Here is a 23,806-nt window from a genome sequence, read left to right as displayed (position 1 = left end):
CAAATCAAAGGTTTCTTTTGATGCTGTGAACAGTGAGTGGGAAGCTCGATCAGATTTTGCCTCGCATTTGTCCTTTCTTTTTCTGCCTCCTATCTCTGCCAGTCAGCCATATTTTATTCTTTACAATATCCGCAATGTAACTTATTGATTTGCTTCCTGCTGTTGGCCGTTTCTTTTTTAAAAAAAACACATTCAACCTGGGGACTGAAGTTTGTAAACGATGTAGATTTAGACTAATATACTAACTTGAGATCTAAAGGTATGATGAGAACATTAATTAGTAATGTCGGCCCGTTTCTGCTGAACAATTCAAATATAGCTGATAGTATACATTAGGAAAATGATTCGTTATAAAAACGTACCAAGTAGTGTATTCATGTCACAACCGGCAGTTTGGAATTCAAAGACTGAGTAAAGCACTCAGGCATTGCAGTTGTAGTTTACGGAGTTAGCTGATTCCCTTGCGTGCAGCACTCCTTTGCAAAAAGCTCCCAGCCACAGCTCATTCCCTGACAATTATTTTAGCATTCTTTTCACATAACGACTGTGAGGTGACTTTTGTCCAATTATTATTAGGGCTTTTGAAAATCCTTATTTTTTTTTAAGGAATTATTACCTCTGAAAAACAATACGCCAATCGACTAACTACCGGTTTCTAGGTACAGAGAGGCGTGTGGAGTAAAGAAACTTGCCTGAGGTCTCGCCCTGCCCGGGAATCGAACCCAGGTCCTCTCGCTTGCGAGACAAGGGGCTATCCCCTATACTATGAGATTCCACAATGCAGGAAAGTAAATTATTCAGATTGGCTTATTTCAGCAATTTCCAATTTAGCTTTGATAGAATAAATGGTTGGTGTCAAATTGGGAATATCCTCTTGCTTGGGATTGTTGACTATTATTCTAAATATTGAAATCAGTCATTATCTAGATTGCAATGAACAAGAATTGAAACTGAAATTAAATTGCCGATCATAGACTGCAGATAGATATTAATCCCTTGCACCAGGCTGTTAGATCACTTTAGCTGTAGTGCACATTATTTAGAATCTACTTTCTCTATGACATTAACAATCTGTTCAAGAGGAGATTAAAGAAAAGAAACACTGTGAAACCTGTTGAGAACGAAGGTTGTTTTTTGTCGATTGTAAAAACAATTTTACAGGTTTATTTGATGATTCAGTGGGTAAATGGAGGAATGACATTAACCCGATACCAATGTCGTAGGATTATCTTCCGCACCCTCCCTTTCTCCCTTTGCTAGAAATGTTGTGGAAGAATGGATGAAGACAGGATTGCATGATTCATACATAAAAAACATCCACTTTAGTGAGGCACAGGAGGATTGCTGGTGCTTGTAGAATCAAGTGTTGCAGTAATTATCACCTTCAGGAGAGGAGAACATTTGGAAAGAAGACATTTTTTACCAATGTGTAGTTAGTAAAGTGAAGTGTTTTCATAAGAACTATTTCTTTCAAATTATTTCAATGCATTTTTGTGATGTGCTACGCTCTCGGGATTGCAGTGTCAAAGCAATAATTCAAGTCGCTATAAGATAATACAGATTTCCATTGCATATTTGGCGGTGAGAAAATGAAAATCTACATTGACGTGCTTCTCCATTCAGCAAAAGCCACTTCATTTGTGGAGTACATATGACTGGTTAAATAATTCAAGTATATGAAGCCGTTTGCATACTCCAAAGTCACTCACAATGTCTAGCTGGTGCTCCACAAGCATGCATAATGGAATGTATTTGGTTTTAAATTAATTGTGTCAGGGAAATCAAGCAGGCATACATGTTACTGCTCTGTGAGTAAATATGCTGTGTATCTGTATGTGAGGCTATTATATGGCATTATTTTAGTTTAATCAACCTATATGCACAGCACTTAACTACTTAATTTAATTCACTGCCAAATATGCAATATAAACCGGGTTCAGCTAATGTAAACCACACTGGCACCCTGCTCCTCACACCATCTGGAAGATGGAATTTGGGAAATGGGACAACTTAACAGCGAGAGCAAATCCAGACAGGCTTCCCCCCCCACACACACACACACCCCTTTCCCAGATGTTTTCAGAGTTCTTGGGGCTGCAGCAGCAGTTAAAGCATTTTACTTGGTTTTGCCTATTCTACTGGCATTCTTTAAAGAAGTAACAAAACTGGTGCATGAGAGATATCCAGAGGATGATGAATAGAAAAAGATCCGCTGAGGCAGTGACCAGTAGATTTGGGTGGAGTTTTGTGTACGGGGGCAGAGTTTCGGTGGGTGCGGAGTTTGGTGGGGGGTTTGCAAAATGTTGGCGGACAGATCATTGGTGGACCAGGGGTTGTGGCTAGAGGAGGAAGCCATTCGCGGAGAAATGTATGACACATGAGGAATCGCTCACCTCTTTAAGTCAGAAGATAGTGGGTTCAAGCCCCACACTGGGACTTGGAACTCATACAGTCTAAGGTGACACTTCAATGCAGTGCTGGAGTGTGCTGCAATGTTGGAGATGTATCCTTCAGGTGAGACATTAAACCGAGGTCCCATCTGCCTGTTCAGGCGGATGTGAACAATCCCATGGCACTATTTTTGAAAAGAGAAGGGAGTTTCTCCCAGTGTTCTTGTCAATAATCCCCCAAATAAAGTTGGTAACTCACTCCATTTGTGGGACATTGCTGTACACAAATTGGCTGCTGCAAGGGATGGGCTTCCTCATGTGTCAGACACCTGGCTGACCAAAACAAAATTGAGAAGTACGTGAGTTGCCTGATTTGACCGGCCTTCCAATTTAATATTTTCATCTTTGAAACTTTGAAAATTAGTAAGAAAGGGACTTACATTTTAGTTTAAGGATTATTTGGAGCTAGGTATATTATGTAATTAATCTGTTAAGCGGATTTCCTGTGATGGTGAAAATGAGGAATTTAATGATAGGGAAGAGCACACGTTTCCATGCTTTGGGAGAAAATAAGCATTCATCAAGTGTAACATACATTTGATGCCAAGTAAAATTCTCTGCAGCTTCAAAGAGGCATTTTCACTATAATGTCAGAAGAACACCCTTTGAAGTTAATCATTCTGTTAAAGCATGCTTACCATAATGCCAATGACTGTTTGCTCCTTGTCACTATCATTTTAGCTTTGCCTTGCAAAGTGATAACATAACATGTAGGAGCAGGAGTAGGCCATTCGGCCCTTCGAGCCTGCCCCGCCATTCAATCGTGGCTGATCTTCTAATCTAACTCCAGCTAATAACTTAACCCTGCCTTATCCCCATATCCCTTAATACCTTTTGCAATAAGAAACCTATCTATCTCAGTCTTGAATATGTTCAAGGACTGAGGGTCAACAGCCCTTTGGGGTAGTGAGTTCCATACATTCACCTCCGTTTGAGTGAAGAAGTTCTTCCTCAACTCAGTGCGAAAGGGCTGCCTCTGATTTTAAGGTTGTGACCCCTGGTTTTAGTTTCTCCAACCAGGGGAAACAATCTCCCACTATCTACTCTTATCATGCCCTTTGATGATCTTATAGGTTTCTATAAAATCCCCTCTAATTTTCTATATTCTAGAGAATATAGGCCCAAATTGGTCAGCCTATCCTCGTAACTCATCCCCTTCATCCCTGGTACTAACCGAGTAAATCTACACTGCACCCCTCCGAGGCAAGTACATCCTTCCTTAAATGTGGAGACCAAAACTGGACACAGTATTCCAGGTGTGGTCTCACCAGGGCCCTATACAGTTGCAGCAAGACTTCCCTAATCTTATACTCTAATACTTTCATAATGAATCCTAACATACCATTCGCCTTCCTAATTACTTGCTGCATCTGCAGACTAACTTTCTGTGATTGGTGTACAAGGAGCACCCGAGTCCCTCTGGACGCTAACACATTCCAGTCTCTCCCCTTCCAAAAAATAACCCGCTCTACTGTTTTTGCTACCTAGGTGGATGACTTTGCACTTCCCTACATTATACTTCATCTGCCACCTACCTGCCCAATCACCTAACCTATGTATGTCTTGCTGCATTTTTTTTAATGTCTTTTTCCCAGTAGCAATCCATTCCACCGTTTAGAGAGGCTAATAATCTTCATGCTTATGGCATGCATGTCTTCATATTATGGTTGTTTTGCTCTGTCACTGCATCTAAGCCATTGATTTTCAGTAGTTCAATACTTGTCACTGTTCTTCCAGCTGATATTCAGTGCCCTTGCACAAAACATTGTGCACGGAGCCATCCTTTACAGGCTCCTCTCAGTATCACAATGACATGTGAAATGCAGATGAACTTCTCACATTTTTTCCTTCTGTTCTTGTGGTATTTACTGCACAGTGTGGCATTTTCTTTTCTTATCAGCCATATTTGTGGTCTCTCTGAGAGAGGGGCACAATGTAAATTTATTGCACAGTCTAGAATTATGTTTTATTTCTGATCACCTTTCAGCATTTAAATTCCTTTGTTGCATTTTATCCATGGAAGATGAGGGCCAGCCCGCCGCCATGCTGGTTGGGAGGGTGTGGATGGGGCCTGGCGGTGGAAGGTGTAGCCAGGCGGGGAGGCTTCAGTGAGTGTGGGCAGAATCCCAGGGACAGCCAGGTTTCCATGAGCCCAGGAATGACTGTGCTCGTCCAGGAACTGAGTGGAAAGAATCCCTGCCTGCAGTGTCGTAAACTGCATTGATAGTTTTTCTCTTTGAATAATTTTCTCCCTACTCCCCTCTTTCTTATCCCTCCCTTTTCATCCATCTTTCACTCAGTTTGCATGCCTACTTTTTCCTGAGTTTCTCCCTTGTTCCCTTGCATTTCGTTCCAAATAACATCTGATTAGGTAAGGTACCAGGGCTGTCTGCCCATCGCATCACAGACATTGCTCACACACTCCTGACATGCTTTGCCAAGGTTGAGTACTCGTCCTCAACGTTCTGTCGTTTAAAAGCCTCCTGTACAGTGCAGCAGGCGTGTCTTAGATTTTTTTTTGATTTTTTTGCTTTATCAAATTAATGGATTTTTTTTTTCTCCCTCCTCCCCTCACAATCTTTACAGCTTCCTGCAGATCTTTCCAAGATGCACCTCACAGACAATCTACATTCACAGGGTAAACATGTGCCTTCCAGCCAGTCCGGGTGCAGTTTTGCCAGTGACTCTGGGAGCAGCAGCCTGTCGGATATCTATCAGGTAAAGTTACAAAGAGTAGAAACACGATCATTTATTTTTTGTAATTAGTCACACAAACCCTCAAAAAAAAAATTGGACCTCTGACAGACTTTGCAAGTGCCAACATAGACTTTATTCTTGTAATGTGTTGTGTCTGCTAGTCAGGAAACCCTTTGCAAATGAGCGTTCAAGCTTAACTAGTATGTTATATATATATATATATATAATTAGCTTGTCTGTTTATTAAAAAACAGTCAAGCAGAATTACTGAATTGCCTTTTTGTCTTTAAACATTTTTTCTGTAATCCTAGCGATGTCTAAATCTGGCCATTTTGCAGCAGGGAATTGTGTGTTTATTTTCTTAGTGACGTCTAGATAGATTCCTTGGAAGAAAATAGTGTTGAGTCCAAATATACAAGGGAAGAGTGGAAAATTGCCAAGATATGGTAATTTTTAAGTTTTATTTTTTAAAAGTTATTCTTGGTTCATTTGATTCTTTCTTTCCTGTGCCCCGCCTTTTTAGTTTTGTTTTGAACCAAACAATAGGAAATATTTGACTTGAATTAAAATAACCAAGAATTTACATGACCCACAAAACATGAAGAGTTCACAAGACAATAGCCAGTGAAGTCGAACTCTCATCATGTGCATCGCATTGTCAACCTTGAATTTAAATACTTTTATCGCCCAGTCCTGGTGATTTGCTTACTGAAGAGGTACTCATTGAGAAGAAGAGCTGCTCATTGGGAACGTTGATGATGAGGAGTTTGGTATTTGCATTTGATTGGCACCTTGCAATATGCCGTGCAGGATAGCAGTATTTAAAAAAATAAACCATTTAGATGGTTATATTCTTAAAATGACCTGTTGTATTTCTGAAACCTGCTGGCCCCAGATTTGAAGCATTGATGAGTGGAAGAAAGAATTTTATTTTAAACGGACATTCAGAGGTGTTGGACTGGAATGCGCACTCTCTCCTTGGAGAGAATCATCCTGCTTACCTAATTGCGGAAAGTATTATGTGCAGGTTGACAGGATCCAAGGCTTTGGAAGCTCTCCCAATATCTTGCTTCCCCCTTCACCCTGGTGACGTCCCCAGCTTGACGGATGTATAGTAATGAGCTCTGGCTGCAACGTTTCTAAATCCAGCCCCAAACACCCCTTTCAAACTAAAAATAAACTACTTTTATGAAAGTGTAAAAAAAATTATAGTTTTAAACAAACCATATAATTGAGCCTAATACTACATGTTTACTACTTTAAGTGACCCTGTTGAGAAGCATTCTGAGCCCACTTGTCTATAAATTGTTTTTTTAATTATAATCTGTTCATTTATTGGGGAGCTGCAGGATAGGTAACCTGAAAGTAAGAACTTCCACTAGATTCAGGAACAAAAGAGACAACTTCAGCAACACATCAGACTCCTATAGAATGGTCTCTAAAAAGCTGCATACATTTGAGATTGTAAATGTTGATACGTCTTAAAAGTGCTTTCTGTGTTGATTTTTGCTGCATCAGTCACATAAACACTAATAAGCATGTGTTACGTTCTGACAGCTATTCCCACTACTTTAACAGTGCCTTGAGGTACGTACGGCTGTTATACACTGGAAATAGCGGAGGAATAAGACATCCAATTCCTTTCATTATCCAGTGTTTATTTTGGGGAACTAATCCAACCATTTTTGTATTTGATCTCCATATTCTGCTACAGTTCCCTAAATTCAGAATTGAGGGGGTGTATTTTATCCTATTCATTAAAAACGGAGTGTTTTGTAACAATATGTCAAATGCAAGGATTATTATTATATTATTATAATCCTGTTTGTGAGAATCCTTCGCCTCGCTCCCTCTCTTGCCTCCTTCAAGGCGCGTCTCAAAACCCTCCTCTTCGACCAAGCCTTCGGCCAACCTTCCTGCGCTCCACCCTCTCCGATCCTGACCCCAGGCTTGGGTCCAAATCCCTGACTATCCAGTGCCTCTGGGACATCCTCCCGACGTGAAAGGCACTATACAACTGTAATTTTGTATTGTATTGAGAGACACGCACTTCAAATTCCTATCTTATATTTTCCTGACCAATTTGCTATTGTGAATCATTAAAGTTTCGGGATCACTGCATTTGTTTTGACAAGCATTGTAGTTATAATTGGTGGAGTAAACGCCTTTGTTGGTTTTAAGTTCAGCATTGCTGTTTGTGAAGATTTCTAATTATGGATGTCTCAGATTGACTTCCTGTTGCTAAGGATGGCAGTGATGATATCAAGTTCCTCTCATCCTAGCTGTTTGCCTTTCCTAAAGGTTAAACAGGAAAAAAGAGCATCCTTTTGCCCTGTTGAGAAAGGAAGCAAGGGAAATTCAACTGTTTGGAAGTGAAAAGCGGGTGAGGGGCATCACAGAGCCAAGCATGTTGGTGGTGGTGGTGGTGGTGGTCGGGGGGGCGAAGGAATCAACAACATCTTGCATTTACATAGCTACCTTCGCGCCGGATGACATCCTGGAGTTCTTAAAATCACAGAGCAAAACCGGGGAGTGTCACACGGGAACACGGAAAATAGTTCTTTATCTGTCTGCAGAAAAGTAATGTTTTCAATGGATATATTTGTTGTTTCCAGGAGGGTCTATACGTTTCACCTTTCCGAACTGCCCAGCCTGTATGCAATGCCATCTCTGTGTGCTCCAGTCTGCCAGTAATTGTTCTCTAGTGCAGTGCAATTTCCTGTAATTGTGGAGAGTTAGCCTGCTCTTTCAGAGCAGTGTAAATGATGCAGAGTAGATTTCAGACTGTTTCCAATATTGATCTGAGACTTAATTATTAATGTAGCCATCCCTCATGTAAAGTAGGCATATGATTAAAAGTGGGGAGGAGGGTGTTTTTGCTGACGTTCACATGTTTAACAACTGCAGTCTCCGTTCTTTTATTATACTAGCTGACAATACAGGTCTGTTACCATACCTACCTTCTACGATAACATCTGATAAAAATACAGATTGCTTTCTAGCTGTATTTGCAGTTACAAAAAGATGCCTGTGTGCTATCAATAGCCAATATCAATGTTGCTTCGTTTTATGGTTTCTCTTGAATTAGGCCTCCCAGTTTCTGATGAATAGTGTTATGGACACATGCTCACTGGTTTCCCGAGACCATTTGAGGATAGTATTTAAAGACAGTTCTCTGTCTGCTGCAGCTCAGAATACTAACATAGTTCAACACCAGATGTTTTTAGTGACTTGTTTTACAATGTGGAGCTGATGTTTCATTCACAAATGCTGAGCAGAATCTATCATATCAGATCTAATCTGCTCCAGATTATTGTGCAAATAAATCTGATGATTTATCATTTTGAGGTGATAATTTTGTAATCCTTTATATGGTTAATATTATCAATACGGCGTCTGTTTAATGATGTAAGATCAATACACATATTGCTTGGAGAACAGATGGACATAATTGACTGCTGAAAAATGACTTCATACAAATAAAGTGATAATTTTACTGCTCGTGTAACATCAAAATTCCTTACATTTACATCAAGGGATTGTCTCAAAGTATTTCACAGGATACAAAGGTACTTGAAAAGGAAAGACTTGCAAGGATATGGGGAAAAAAACTGGGAAGTGGAACTGATTGAGTAGCTTCTCCAAAGAGCGGGTACAGGCACGATGGGCCGAATGGCCTTTTTCTGTGCTGTAATATTTTTCCTACTCCCACCATCCACAATCTCCGACTCATACAAAAAAAATTCTGTTTCTTGTATCTGCGGAAAACTCTGCACGCACATCGTCTCAGTTTTCATCAGGTTTCGCTGACTCCCTGGCTCCCAACGGGGGTTCAAATCCCATGGGGCTTGAACCCATCAACCTCTGACTCAGAAGCCTGACAGCTTGGCTGGAAGTGAGAGAGCTCCTACCATGAGAGGCCAGGCTGACATACATTCAATATGTATTTGATAATTTTAATTCACTGCTTTGATGTAGTGTTTCCTTCTCAGTGCAAATTTCATTTCAAGCTATTGTGTTAATACCATTAACACTTTGTGGTTCATAAAATCAGCATTTCGATTAGAATAAGGGAGGAAACCTATTCTTTTGTGAATTGTTAAAGATTTCAACTTTGTGTAAGGAGTTGTTCTTTACTACAGATTCCTATAAATAATATAGATTTTTTTGGTCAGCTGGGTCTCTTGACACATTCAGACACCCAACACTGTGCTTAATAGTATCCAAATCAAACTGAGAGTTCCATATATTCTACCTACACTTGAAAATTCAGTGTGCTTTGCGGGTACTTCTGGAGTCTAACCAGCTAAAACTGCATAGCTTGCCATTGAGAGCACTGTCTAGCAAGCTTTCCCACTGCTTGTCCAGCTTGGACCACCCTACCTGTTAGGACTTTGGCTTACAGAGTTAACAGCAGCTGAGTGGGAAGAATCTCTGTCCACCAGTGAGCCGTCTGCCCTTCCAAGTCCCTGCCAATGAGCCAGTTTGGCAGCGCTGTCATCACACATGTCACCTTATCCTCCCAGGAGGATTGTCACTAATTGGCCATTTGACATTCAACAAGCACAGGTTGGAGCTCTAACTGGATGGCAGGCAGGTACCAGGAACTCCCTGTGAGCATGAAATGCGTGAGAGCATTGCCACCAATCTTCCTGCCCATAGTTCGGACACACATCTCTTCCCATTGAGCAATCACTCCAGCAGTTGTAGGTGTGTAGCTTGAACAGCAGCTGCTTGCCTCTCTGCCAACCAATCAAGGTGGATTCCTTGCCCTGGATGTATGAAATATGTTATGTACTCAAGCTCCAGGTAGTTCCTTTGAGAAGCTGTCGCCCTGAGTCTTGAGTTTCCTCATCAGCTATCTGACAAGCCTGCCTTTAGCGTGGTGAGAGGATCTTTACAGGACAGCTTCCTTTACATAGTATTCTTTTGTCCACAGGCCACAGAGAGTGAAATGGGGGATGTAGATCTAACTGGACTCACAGAGACTGCAGTCGACTCGGAGGAAGAGGAGGAAGATGAAGAGGACATTGACCGAGCCTCTGATTCACTGATGGGGAGGGATGTTGTTCGCGAGTGTCTGGAGAAAGACCCTACAGACCGTACTGATGATGACATTGGTAAGATTTAACAAATCTCTTTCCATGCTGCATCCTCTGGCTCCAGGAACATTTCTCTGAATCAATGCCTTTGCGAGAATTGTTGTGCTGAATGAAGGTTAGACCTATACAAATTTACCGTGCAAACATTCCTACAGTAAAGCCACCATATTTACTCCTATCAGGCTACTTTGCCTCCCTCACGAAGCCAACCAACTAGGTGACGAGACAATAAAGTGATGATCTGTCATCAAAGTAGTCCGTAGCTAATGTGTATTAAGGTGTGAAGCAGTACTATGGATTTACAATGACAAGGAGCCAAAAAACTATCCTGCTGCTGTATATGAATCCATGCATTCATTATGAACTCTACAGCTCGTATCCTTTCCCATCCTATGTTTTGTGAGTCTATCACCCATTTCCTTGACAGGCTCCACTGACTCCCCATCCCCCAATGGATTGAGTAGTTGTTGAAGACAGGTTCGACTGTATGTTACCCAAGTTGCTGTTCTTTATTTATGAGGCTAGACTGTGGTTGCCTGTGGATATTCAAATATGGAGGGTAACACAGGCAAACTCAACCCAAAATACCACCTATGCCTAACTATTTTGACTTAAAATTTAAAATCATACAGATTTGTAGGAAAACCAAATTCAGTCTTAATTTGGATATTGGTTTTCCTTGACTCCTTAAAAGTGGTGGCTTTCAAATTAAAACTGAATTTAAGACTTTTCTGCAAATCTACATGATGCTAAATTTTAATACAACAAAAGGCTAAGACTAAGTGAAATTACAAGCATCCTGTCTTCACGCAAAGGTCACAGAAGGACGTTTTCCAATAAGGAACCCTCAATGAACATGTGATTCTACAGTAATAGTGTCTTTGTTACTTTAGCCTGTATTCTAGAGCCATTCTTGTGATATGCGGAGGCGTTTTTGCTGCAGAAGCAAATATTTCATTGTACTTCTATAAAGTTTTCAGACATTGGACGTGACGTTCCTTGGAGACCAAATGTTCTCTGATTGAGAGCAGACATTCCAGCCCCATCTCTGTCACAATACGCATTCTTCGTGATCACTCTTTGTGAAGTCTGAAAAAAATAGTTAGGTATTGCTGTAATGATTTTTGGTGTGTTCAGACAATTCAGAAGATTAATTTTTGTGCTGGAGTTTTTTTTTAAAACTTGCGATTTTAAGTGAGGGAAATCACTACAGAATATATTTGACATCAGTTGTCAACATATTGAACACCTGGATGAAGATTAAGGTTGTTCCTTCAGTTTCCCGGCAAAGAATTCCCAAATCAGATATGGCGGGGATGTAGAATAAGGCTCCTGCTGCACTTCTCCAAATCCCAGAAGAATACCTTTACTGGGGCATATTTTTCATTATTTATATCTTCTATATTATTAATATCTTCACTGCTCTGTCCTGACCATGTTATATTTCAAACAGTCACACTGACAGTTGCGTGCAACATCAACTTCTTTTACTTTGTAGCTCGGAGCCTTGCCGTCCAGTTGCCTAGAATGAACAGCAATTGAGTGTTGCCTTGAAATTATCCGACTTCACTCTTCTCTTTTAATATAGCCCTTCCATCACTTTGTTGACACATCTCAAAGTCCTTCACAGGATACACTGTAAAGTAGATTGACTTTATTTTGTGGGCAAAATGTGGCAGCCACTTTGCATACAGCAGTGTCCCACAAACAGCCACGGAGTGAGTGACCAATTTTAATTGGGGGGATTGTTGTCCAAGAGACCAGGAGAGGAAAACTTCCATCTCTTTTCGAATAGTGCTATGGGCAACTTAAACAGGTAGAAGGGTCCTCGGTTTAACATCTCATCCGAAGAACGGCGTCTCCGACAATGCAATACACCCCCAGCATTGCATTGGAGCTTAGACTTGGATTCTAAGTCCCGATGTGGGATTTGAACCCATCGCCTTCTGACGCAGAGGTAAGAACGCTACCACTGAAGCACGCTGACACACTAATATGTACTCTTGTAATGTCCAACACCAGTTGCAATTTGATTAAATTTACAATTGTGATTTAGAGCCGACTGGAGGAACAATGTTTAAATGTTAGACAAAGCCTAGAAACAGTGGTCTTATGTGGGTACTTACCCAAATACTCTGTTACCTAGCAACTACTTTGAAATTCAGCTTAACAATTTATTCGCACAGCATTTTATCGATCCTCACTGCATGTTCATTTTTCTTTTCTTTTTACAAATGAAATAAACAAAATTCACTATTTTAGAAGTACCATAATTGGGTGCGTGGGGACGATAGAAATTGAGGAACGTTTTATTTCAGAAAGAATGCTGTGCCCAATACATTATATTTACTAAATTCACACAGAATACATGTAGAGGATTTTATTTAGAAAGCTAATAAGCTTCCCTGACAGTTCAGGGCTTGGGGGTGATATTCAGATCCCATGTTTCATCCTTTAAACTGGTTGATTGTTGCAGAGTAACAGTAGAGGTTGTACAGAGAGTTGATGCACAGAACTTTCTCCCACTGGTTGTTGTCCAGTGATTCCTGGTGTAAAGTGAACATGTACTTGAGTAGATGTTAGATGTTTGATTCAGCTATGATGTCTCAGCTATTGTTATTATGAATAATAATAATAATCCTTGCACTTGATATAGCGCTTTTCACATCTTCTAGATGTCTCAAAGCGCTTCACAGAAGGCGAAGGCACTGTTGAATCGTATCTGAATTCCATCTGGTGTGCCCCTAGGGCAAGGTGCTGAAGAGCTGCTTGCACCTTTGAAGGGATGGAAGATGATTGAAGGGAACAGAGGAAGCAATTTTTTGCTTCTGCAAGCTTTAGCCTGATTCTGTCCATGGCAGGACCATTCATAATTTATAGACCTCCACCGTCCACATACTGTATGATAAAAGTATTTTCTGGAAGGTTAGCTGAATAAACAAAGACTTGAAAGCAGTAACATTAATCTTTCTTGCTCCCCACCAAACAACATGTGTTAAGCGTTAGGCTATAACCATCTTTGGCAGGTCCAACCTTTTCTAGAAATAAAGATCTCAAGCTCTAGGTTTGGCAAAACTTTAATGAAATTGGAAGTGGAGTACATTTGATTGTGGTGCAATCTAAATATCATAGGGAGTGACACCTGTACATAACCCATTATTATTATGTTTCCCAATCCTACCATCTTTGTGCTCTGGACACACTGCTTTGAAATGACCTAAGAGCATGTATTTGACATCCTGAATAAAGACGCCATGACGTTCTGTAGTGAAGTGGTTAGCAGACCAGGGTTCGATTCCTGGGTGGGGCGAAACCTTAGACAAGTTTCCTTGCTCCACACGCCTGTTTACCAAGCAATAAGAAGGAACCCGGTTGTTAGTCGATTGGCGGATCCCTTTCCGGGGATAATAATCCCTCAAAACAAACTCACTCAATCCACGACTGTGGGACACTTTTGTGCGCAATTGGCTGCTTCATTTTGGCCACAAATACACAGTCAATCCGCTTTACAATATATTCTGGAAGCACTTCTAGGACCCTTTGTGAGGGTCTCTATATAAATGCAAGTTTAGGGATAGGGAGAAATTATTTCTACTGCATTGTGAGTCAGTAACTCTGGTAGCTGGTATACAATATACTGTCAAATGAAAGAGCCAATGTCAATTGCTGTGGCGGACAGTGTGTTGATTCAGGGAGTTAAATCTGCAGCTGTCCTAATAATAAAACTCCCTAAACAGACAGTCATCCAATGCTTATTTAAAGGTTTAATCCTACATAGGTTTATACTGGGGTGAAAGATTTAAGCAGAGTTCCTCCAAAAGATCTAGTGAAATTAACTTGCATTTACAACAACAACTTGCATTTATATAGAGCCCCTCCCACAGGGTAGTGTTCCAGAGCACTTATATAGTACTCTTCACATAGACTAACCTTTCAGAATGCTTCACGAGGATGTTCCCGCTGATCTCAGTGCTGATACACCCTGCAGCAAAGTGTCGATAGTAATCTTTGCTTTTGGTATCGCACCTTTCACATTGGGAGGATGTCTCGAAGTGCATCACAGTTCAGTGTAAAGCGCTTGTATTTTGTAGGCGAAAATATAATTTCCGCATACATTGGGTGAGAACAGGATCACACCTTACTGTGATTTCCTGAGGCCGACACTCACTGGAGGCTCACAAATGAATAGCGCCCACATGAAGGAAGGAGGTATGGAGGGTGCCTGCTGCCACAGATCTGTACGGTAGAACATTAATCACCTTCAAACGAAGGAAGAGAGGAAAAAATTGGCAGAAAATAAACAAAGAAGAAATATTTTGGCAAGGGGTAAATGAAGCTTTATTCCTGACTGATATCACTGGTGCAATCAAAAGCTGAGTTTCTTCGACCACCAACTATGATTATGTACGCTGTACTTGCAGATGGTATTTCGAGATGTCATTGTAACCACTTGAACTAAATCTGTGTGTTTCTTTGCAGAGCAATTGCTCGAGTTCATGCATCAGCTCCCTGCCTTTGCCAACATGACCATGTTTGTCAGGAGAGAACTGTGCTCAGTCATGATATTTGAAGTGGTTGAACACGCAGGAGCAATAATAATTGACGAAGGAAAAGAGGTAAGCCTTCTAAGTGACTTTTTTTATATTTATAGTGTTGCAGTGGAGAATTGCTCGTTCGTGTTTACTCAGTAAACCTATTAGTTTATCCAGGGCAACCACTAGAACTAAGAGAGTGGATGGTTTATCTGCAATTATCTGACATCAAGGCTGTGCGCTGAATAGAAGGAGGCATATAAGAACTGTCCAGGAATGACCTCCCTCCCATTCCATCCTCCTCCTCCCATGGGAGGCAGTTGGTCTGTCACTGAAATTAACTTGAAGTGAATGATATCAAATCTACATTACATTGCTCCACATGAATGTTGACCTTACTGGTGAATCATGGCTTAAATAAACCATCAAATAGTAGATTCTCCCCACTCCCCATTCAGTTGCTGATCACTCAACTCCCCTCTGCTGGCAGGCACAGTTAACCAGTCATTCTCCTCAGGTTTCTCTCCCCCTTAAAACCACTGTCACCACTCCTCAAAAAAAAAACTCGGCCCCTCTAACCTCACAAACTAACATCCCATTTCTAACCTATCCTTCCTTGCCAAAACTTTGGAACGTGTTGTGGGGTAGTCAGTTCCACCACACCGTTCCCTCCTCAAGCCCCTCCAGTCTGGTTTCCACCCTGCACAGCACAGAGGCAGCCCTGTGACATTGTTTGTGACTTTGCCAAGCTCTGCAGCCAAGGCTCTCTCTGCCTTCTTGTCCTCTTGGATCTCTCTGCCAAGTTCGACGTCTCTTTCATCCACCTTAGTGGGACCGCAAATTTCCTGCAGCTAAATGTTGACAGGATGGAAGCTTGGCTCCTGTCAACATCTTCTCTCCTGCGGCTCTGACCCCTTCAACCTCCCCAGCCTATCCCTCAGTCACTGAATTGATGCGCAATCTAGGCATCAGGTTCAACCCACAGCTGTTCTTCTTACCCCACATCGGGTCCCTGACCGAGATCACTTTCCTGAACATTGCCTGCTTCAGACCATATCTAACCCCAAACATTATTGAGTTCTCTCAAAGGGTTTCACAGAATATATTGTAAAGTGGATTGACTGTATTTTGCTGGTGAAAAATATAAATGTAATATTGTTGTTGTCCTTGTTCTGTATGTTCTTTTCATGACTGTTTCAGCGGGGGAAGAATATTTGAAGCTTTTCTTGGTATTGAATGATAACAGAACGATCTTTGTATGTATTATGTTTTGCTTCCAGCTGGAGTCCTGGTATGTCATTCTAAATGGCTCGGTTGAAATCACTGATTCCAGCAGTAGGATTGAAATACTTTGCATGGGAAACAGTTTTGGTATTTTGCCCTCTTTGGAGAAACAGTACATGCATGGAGCTGTTAGGACCAAAACAGATGATTGTCAGGTAAGGGCATGTGATTCAAGAGCATATTGATTGTTGTATTAACAAATTAAAATTGAAAGATTCGAAGTCATGTCTGTTTTCTACGTAACTGGAAATAACCAAAGTAGGATACTGAATTAAGTAAATTAGGGTATTTTTGAGGTGCAAGTGGTTTTCCAGTACTGTTAGTTTGTGCGCATGTGTACAATATGGTAGTTTGTGTTTGAAGCTTAACTGCCGGTTCATACTTCACCTATTGCCTTCAGATTTCCACTCTTCTGGCCGCAAAGCAAAACTTGTTCAGAGTTGTCTGTTAAAAGAAGTAGTTAACTGAAAAATAAGGTGATAGCATCGATCAGAACTGTAAAGAAGACAGTTTGTCATGATAGCTTTATTTTCTAATAAATGAAATACTAGAGAAAAATGAGTAGTTATGAATTTGTTTGCATAAATAAGTGATTACATCTCCAGTGTCTAACGTTATTATGGAGATTTTTTACTTTATCAATAAATTTGCAATGGTACGTCTGGCCTTCCTATTTGTGAGAGATACGATATGGCTTCCTCTTCTTTGCACATTCTTTGCAATCAGATAAGTCTTCACACTTATTTTATGCGCACGTTATGGTGCAATTGCACATGATTTTCCGTGATGTCAGTATCATTGATATCAACTTCAAAGGAAGGCAGAATATCTATTCTAGTTTCTACCCGGGTCCACTATTTGAACTCAGAAGATGCAGTTTTGAACGTCAAGATTGAACATATGTTTCAATTACATTTTTTGTGTTTATATGACCATTGTTTTAAAACTATTTCTAATTGAAATCGCAAAGGATTAATCTAATGACGGGGTAGAAATTACTGTGCTCTAAAATTTATTGCTACCCTTAAATTGATTTGGTGGTGGGTTCAGTGAATTAATGAGTAAACATGTAAATGATGAGGTACTGAGCCATGGAGGAAGCACAATTTCCTGGTTGAATTTCTTGCTCTGTGTAAGCTGCTCTCAGTCAGGGCAGTGGGAGGAGCACTCAATCCAAAAAAATCTCAAAGACAGAATCAGTGATTTTTGCTGGAAAGACTGCATATGTGGATATTGATGAGAACAGGGTTGGCCTTGACTATGGTGTTACCCCTGTGGTTGAATAACTTGCTGCCAATTACTGTCTACATACACATAAGAAAAATGGCAATTCAGTGAGGATCCGATGGGCTGATGGTTCCTGTTGAACTGTATTCGAGCAAACGTCATCACTGTCAGAGGAAAAAAAGGGAGAAAATTTTAAACATATATCACTTCCTCACCGCTACTTACTTACAAAATACATGTTGGTTTATTTTCTCTTTGAAACTGTGTTTATTTAACATTACACCATAGTCCGAAGGGGTCTAAGGTAGAGAATTTCTGAATGTAGGAAAAATCACTCTGCTGCAGCTATTATTAGAGGTCCTCCCGGGCCACGAGGGGGGCTATGACTGGTGTGGACACTCGATGGAGGTTGGGTACACATAGTCAGGTGCATCGCAGAGGCCTCTGGTTTATTGGAGGGCATGGGGGGAGGGGGCCATGGTGAGGTCCTCCAATATACCAGCGGCCTCTGTGATATAAGACACCATCTTATAGGATAAGCTATCTGATCAATTTTACATTGAAAATACTTACAAGAATCTCTAGAATGCAATTGGCTAAGTGACAAGTGGAGTCCCTTATTGCCCAAATCCCTGACTGTCCAGCACCTTGGGACGTCCTCCTGACGTAAAAGGCACTATACAAATGTAATTTATTGTTGTTGATATAGCACCTTATCACGCCTGAAGGGGATCTCAAAGCGCTGTTGTTGTACACAAGTGTAATTTGCATTGTATTTTGTATGGTAAACGGCTGAGATATTGATGATATGGCTACATTAGTGATAGTGATTAGTTAACCCAGTGCCTTAACAGGAGTTTACTGTATCCTCTTTGTCTGAGCATTTATCTGTTAAGATGTGGTTAAAATTATGCTTTTTTTCCCTGTCTTTTTGTCATAGTTTGTAAGCATAGCTCAGCAGGACTATTGCCGGATCTTAAATCAAGTCGAGAAGAATACCCACAAAGTGGAGGAGGAAGGGGAGATTGTGATGGTCAAAGAGCACAGAGAACTGGATCGCAGTGGAACACGAAAAGGGCACATAGTCATAAAGGTAGATTCATTGGAAATGTGAACCACAAAAATCATTTTCAGATCTAATCACGATTTCTTTTATTTTGTCACCTTTCCACTATAATTGATTTGTCCAAGACAACCTTAAACAGGTTTTGCCAGCTACACTTGGAACATGTTTGAGAAGAAATTCCACTTGGGTATAGATTTACTGTAATAATAATAATTTGTAGATTTACTCTATTCGTATAGCATTTTAGAGGATTCAGAATTGTTAGCCGGCCCCAGGAATAATTGCTGCTAGAAACTGGAAAAATAAAGAATAGACTTTGTTTTGTTGATCTGTTTGTTAAATGATGCTAAACTACTTTTCAGGGAACACCAGACAGACTTATCAGACATTTGGTTGAAGAACATTCCATTGTGGATCCCACATACATAGAGGACTTCCTGTTAACATACAGGACATTTCTGTCAAGTCCAATGGAGGTTGGGAACAAATTGCTGGAGTGGTTTAACGTTGAAAGCCTCAGGGACAAGGTTAGTCTGAACACCCATTATTAATATCTATTGAACAAACAAAAAGCTTCTTTGAACCAGAGCAAAAACGAATGGTTGTTGCCTTGTAGAAGGGCATTTGATTAAACTTTGATGTTGCGGTGTTTTAATACTAAAGTTAAGGGCATGGAAGCAGATTGCAACAGCTTTGTTGTACCTCTCTGACCTGCTTACCCCCGCAATCCACATCCCGTTGCCTCCGCTTGACTGGCTCTGACCTTCTGTATGTATGTCCCTCGTGGCCGTGCTTTAAGCCACTACTCCCCGAAACTCTGGAACACTTTTCCTCTATCTTGCCTCTTCTTCCTTCACCATCTACATACCGTCGTCTTCGACCGTGCCTGCAGTCACCTTTGCCTCCCCCGGCTCAGCGTCGTGCTCCGCCCGTGTCAAGCACTCTGGAACGCTACCCTGAGTAGCCCTGACACCTGGTTGTGTGTTTCCCAGGGTGTTAACTTTGAGCATCACACTTCATTGCAGGTCACGCGGGTTGTGCTGCTGTGGGTGAACAACCACTTTAATGATTTTGAAGGAGATCCTGCCATGACCAGTTTTCTCGAGGAGTTTGAAAATAAGTTAGAAATTGCGGTAAGACTGACATATTAAATGATTTGGATTTTGAAATGAGGTTTTAAATTGAAGCATGACCTGAAGCTTGTACATTGTTTTCCCATTACTATCACCTGCCTGAGGGCACTGAACCTGCCTGCCATTGAATTTCCCTTGTACCATCTGGGCTCAGTGTAAAGAAGAAATGGTGAATTGATAGTCTTTCTGTGCCCTCAGGCTCTGCTTTTTGTGCGCTTCACTGCTTCATAATTTGAAGATATAAACTTTATAGGAATTAGAAACATCGAAACAGGAGTAGGTTATTCGGCCCCTGGAGCCTGTTCCACCAATTTATAAGATCATGGCTGATCTGTACCTCAACTCCAATTACCTGCCCTTGCCTCCTATCCCTTAATACTCTGACCTAACAAATATCTATATTGTTTGCTACATTTGACAATTCTTATTTACATTTTTATTTTTATTTGTGATCATGTATATTGTGGTCTGCAGCTTAGTACAGGATGGAAATCATGCTTACAGATAATAATAACAATAATAATAATAATCCTTGCATTTGATACAGCGCTTTTCACGTCTTCTGGGCATCTCAAAGATGCAGCCCTTACGGGTATGGGTCTGAATTGGCATGACATGCAGCGTTGCTTGTTCTGCTCATTGGTGACTGCGGTTCCAACTGCAGCCAACAAGCGGCGATGTGTTGCTGACTCACTATGAGTCAGTTGCACACTCTCCGTGGGCTGGTCCTGGCATTGGGATCAACTCCCAACTATCATCCTTCCCAGGTTTGAATAATTCCCTGTGATCCATTCCACTCTCAAATATGTGTGTAGATTTAATAACTGAATTCTACAATGGATGAAAATGATTAAAACAAACTGGGTTTGTTTGCAGAAAATGAAAGGACATCTCAGGTTGCTTAATATTGCTTGTGCGGCTAAAGCCAAATGGAGGCAGATAACTCTGCTGAAACCTTCCCGAGAGTCACCATTGTTCTTTAACCTCCTTGGTGGCAGTGAGAGAAGTTTTGGTATCTTCGTGGAAAGTGTGGAGCAAGGCAGCAAAGCTGCCGAGACCGGGCTTAAACGAGGTGACCAGGTAAGAATTGTTCTGCACTTTTTTTTCATGTGACTTGTTCAATGGTTTGTCAGACAGTGAAATGTGTTTTGAAGCTTGGAATTTTTAACAGCTCCTTTTTTGAGATTCAATCTTTTAATAAGATTTAAATTTATTTTCCATTTCCACCCATTATTTAATGAGAAGCTGCAGGTTTACAGGAAATAATGGTGGTATGTAAAGAGCTGGGCAAAGCGGCAGGATAAATTGACTCTATTAGGCAGGATTATTATGTTTTATTATGCTTTCTGTTGTTGTGTGCAATATTAACCTACATGACTGGTAGAGCTTAAATTGAATCATCATAATCCTTGCATTTCACATAGCGCTTTTCACGTCAGGACAATGTCTCAAAGCACGTCACAGGATTTATTGTTTTAGTGTAGTGACTGCATATTTTGTAAGTGAACATAATTTGGCTCTGCTTCAAGTGCACATGAAGCCAAGTGTTGACCACTTTAGTACAAAAAGCAGGTCTGCTGTGCATGTGTGAAATGAATAGGATACAATGAACAGTGCAACTGGTATAAATAATTTCCTGCTATAGCAAAACTGTCCAAGCAGAGTAGTTTGAGTTTCTGACGAGTGTTGTGCTGTAGACTCATAAAGAGGGGAAAGAATGGCATTTAAGGCCAATGAAGGAAAATGGCACAGAATTAAGTCGGAATCAATACCAGAATCTCGATATGAGATCAGATCTCCTGACATTCCTGATTAATATTTTCCAGCATAACCTGCTCTCATCTTGCAAGTGCAGGTATTTTGAAGTTAGTCAATTCCAAGTTTTGAGATGACAGCACAAACAAAAAGGTTTTCACAGAATCGGAAATAATGCTCATTGTTGCACTGATAAAATACAAACCTATAAATAATAATGTGCGCTTGGATGTAGCCATTATCTTAGCATTAATGTTGTTGGGCAAATTGTTTCAGATTATGGAAGTGAATGGACAGAACTTTGAGAATATCCAATTCACGAAAGCCCTAGAGATTCTGAAGAACAACACGCATCTGTCCATCACTGTGAAGACAAACATATTTGGTATGTGGATTTTGAAATAACACTGAAGCAGACCTTATAAACAAACAATAAGTGGTATGGTGAATGACGTAAAATGCAAATGATATCATACATGATCAGTCACTGGATACTTGGATTCTTCCCACTTGGCTCAAGTTGACACTGCAAGCCAAAGCCTTAGCAGATATGGTGGTTTGGGCTGGACAAGCAGTGGCATTGCCAGTGTCTGCAAAGACAAGCTCTGCGGTTTTAACTGGTAAAAGTCCAGCAGTACCTCAAGATCCCCAAACATTTGCTCTTGCTAACCTGTAGACCTGTTAGGTGAGCAAGGGGGGAGAGAGTGAGCACTCCATACCAGACTAACCAGAAAACATATATATTACAGTGCAGCCCTGCTATAGTGTACTGTCACTTATAACACAGCTGCTCTGTAGGTCCTGTTTTTGCACACGTGTGTAGCCTGCTGGTTTTTTCTTGCTGTGTTGGGGATCTGTGTGACACAGTCATTTTGTTTTACAATACAATACAAAATTAAATTTGTATAGCGCCTTTCACGCCAGGATGACGTTTTGGGAAACTAAAATGGTTGACATCCGGGTCATTAGATTGACGTCTGTCGCTTTCCGATTTGCACCAGACAAGAAGTGACTTTGGCAGCGACTGAATGACCTGGACGTTAACTATATTAGTTTCCAGGGTAAAACAAAATCGCTTTTGTTTTATGCCTGGAAAACCCAATCCCAAACACTGCATTATAAAGAGGCTGCACTGTATGTGGATCTCTCAGGTATTTGGTTATAAGACTCCGAAGCATGGCGATGGGGTTGTTGTATAAATGTAAATTTATATTTGTTATGAAAGGTTGGACTGGCGTTAACAATTATTTCTTTTTCAGTCTTTAAGGAGCTGTTAAACAAACTGAATCAGGAGAAAAAAAATGGGGTTCCTCATATTCCCAAAATCGCAGAAAAAAAGGGTAACCGTTACTCCCATCCAGATTTGCACGGGGACATGGAGCACATGTTCCCTCCTGAAAAAGAAAACAAGAAGATGAAGGCCAACACTGTGTCAGGCAGCCGAAACAGGATCCGGAAAATACTTGACAAGACACGGTTTAGCATTTTGCCACCAAAACCATTCAGGTAAGTGAAGCACCAAAAGCAAGGTCTCTGAATTCTGGCCAAATGTCTAATTCCAGTACTCTCGTGCAAACACAGAGCAAAGCAGTCCAATGCTTGAGTAACTTAACTTCTATTAGTTGGATCAGGGTATTAAGGGATACGGGCCAAGGGCAGGTAATTGGACTTGAGGTACAAGATCACCCATGATTTTATAGAATGGCGTAACAGGCTCGATGGGCTGCATGGCCTACGCCTGTTCCTACGATTCGTACATTTAAAAAGCAACAGAAACGTGTTTCACACTTACCAAAAGCTGAAGAGGGATTAAAGAACTTAATAGGGAAAGCAGATTGTTTTAATCAAAATATTTCCTCGATTTCAAGATCCTCACACTGACCTACAAATCACTTAATTCCCCAGCACCTCAACCTCTCCAACCTGCTCATACCCCCATATCTTCCTTCACTTGGCTGGCTCAGGCCTGCTGTGTATCCCCGACTTTTCTGCTGCACAACCTTCGAACTCCTTGCCTCGATCCCTCCGCCTTGACTCCTCTTTACCCATCGTCTCCTCAGCTCGGCATCAAACTACATTGTTCAACTCTCAGACACTATCCTGCATGAAGGGCGCTGTGTAAATGCAAATTGTTGTATTTTATCTGATTGCCACTTAATAGCAAACAATTCCAATTCCTACCAAAGAAAATGTTTGTAGTGCCCAATCATGGAATCATAGAATTTTACAACACAGGAGGCCATTCGGCCCATCGTGCCTGTACCGGCTCTTTGAAAGGGCTATCAACTTGTCCCACTCTCCCGCTCTTACCCCATAGCTCTTATCTTAAATCTACTAAATCTAATTTAAGCTCAATTCTTAAATCTACTACCACAAAGGCCATTTTCATGATGTCTTGGAAGTGACTTTTATTAAAACAAATGAGTAAAGTGGCCCATTATAAAGGTGTGTAGGGAAAATGAGAAGTGAGGAAGAGAGACAAGGCAATGATCGGAGGCAAGATGAACTCTTTCATGGTCTGGTTCAGTGATCCCTCTGCTAATGGAATCACATGTTAATT

The 23,806-nt window shown here is 40.9% G+C and overlaps 1 protein-coding gene across 13 annotated transcripts in view; it reads left to right on the top strand.

The window, feature by feature from the left end:
- Positions 1-23,806, top strand: part of rapgef6 (Rap guanine nucleotide exchange factor (GEF) 6) — a 126,914-nt gene that overhangs the window by 66,627 nt on the left and 36,481 nt on the right. For all 13 annotated transcript variants that reach the window (XM_042339849.1, XM_007901279.2, XM_007901283.2 and 10 more), the window contains 10 exons: positions 5,037-5,168; positions 10,087-10,267; positions 14,729-14,865; positions 16,062-16,220; positions 18,233-18,385; positions 18,721-18,885; positions 19,384-19,491; positions 20,368-20,571; positions 21,523-21,631; positions 22,506-22,752. In XM_042339849.1, coding sequence (XP_042195783.1) covers positions 5,037-5,168; positions 10,087-10,267; positions 14,729-14,865; positions 16,062-16,220; positions 18,233-18,385; positions 18,721-18,885; positions 19,384-19,491; positions 20,368-20,571; positions 21,523-21,631; positions 22,506-22,752 — 1,595 coding nt within the window. The remainder of the gene's footprint in view (positions 1-5,036; positions 5,169-10,086; positions 10,268-14,728; positions 14,866-16,061; positions 16,221-18,232; positions 18,386-18,720; positions 18,886-19,383; positions 19,492-20,367; positions 20,572-21,522; positions 21,632-22,505; positions 22,753-23,806) is intronic.

This window comes from Callorhinchus milii, unplaced genomic scaffold, assembly GCF_018977255.1.
Source record: "Callorhinchus milii isolate IMCB2004 unplaced genomic scaffold, IMCB_Cmil_1.0 Scaffold13, whole genome shotgun sequence".
Lineage (NCBI taxonomy): Eukaryota > Metazoa > Chordata > Chondrichthyes > Chimaeriformes > Callorhinchidae > Callorhinchus > Callorhinchus milii.
The sequence above is the reverse complement of the archived record's forward strand: the minus strand, read 5'-3'. Positions and strand labels throughout refer to the sequence as shown.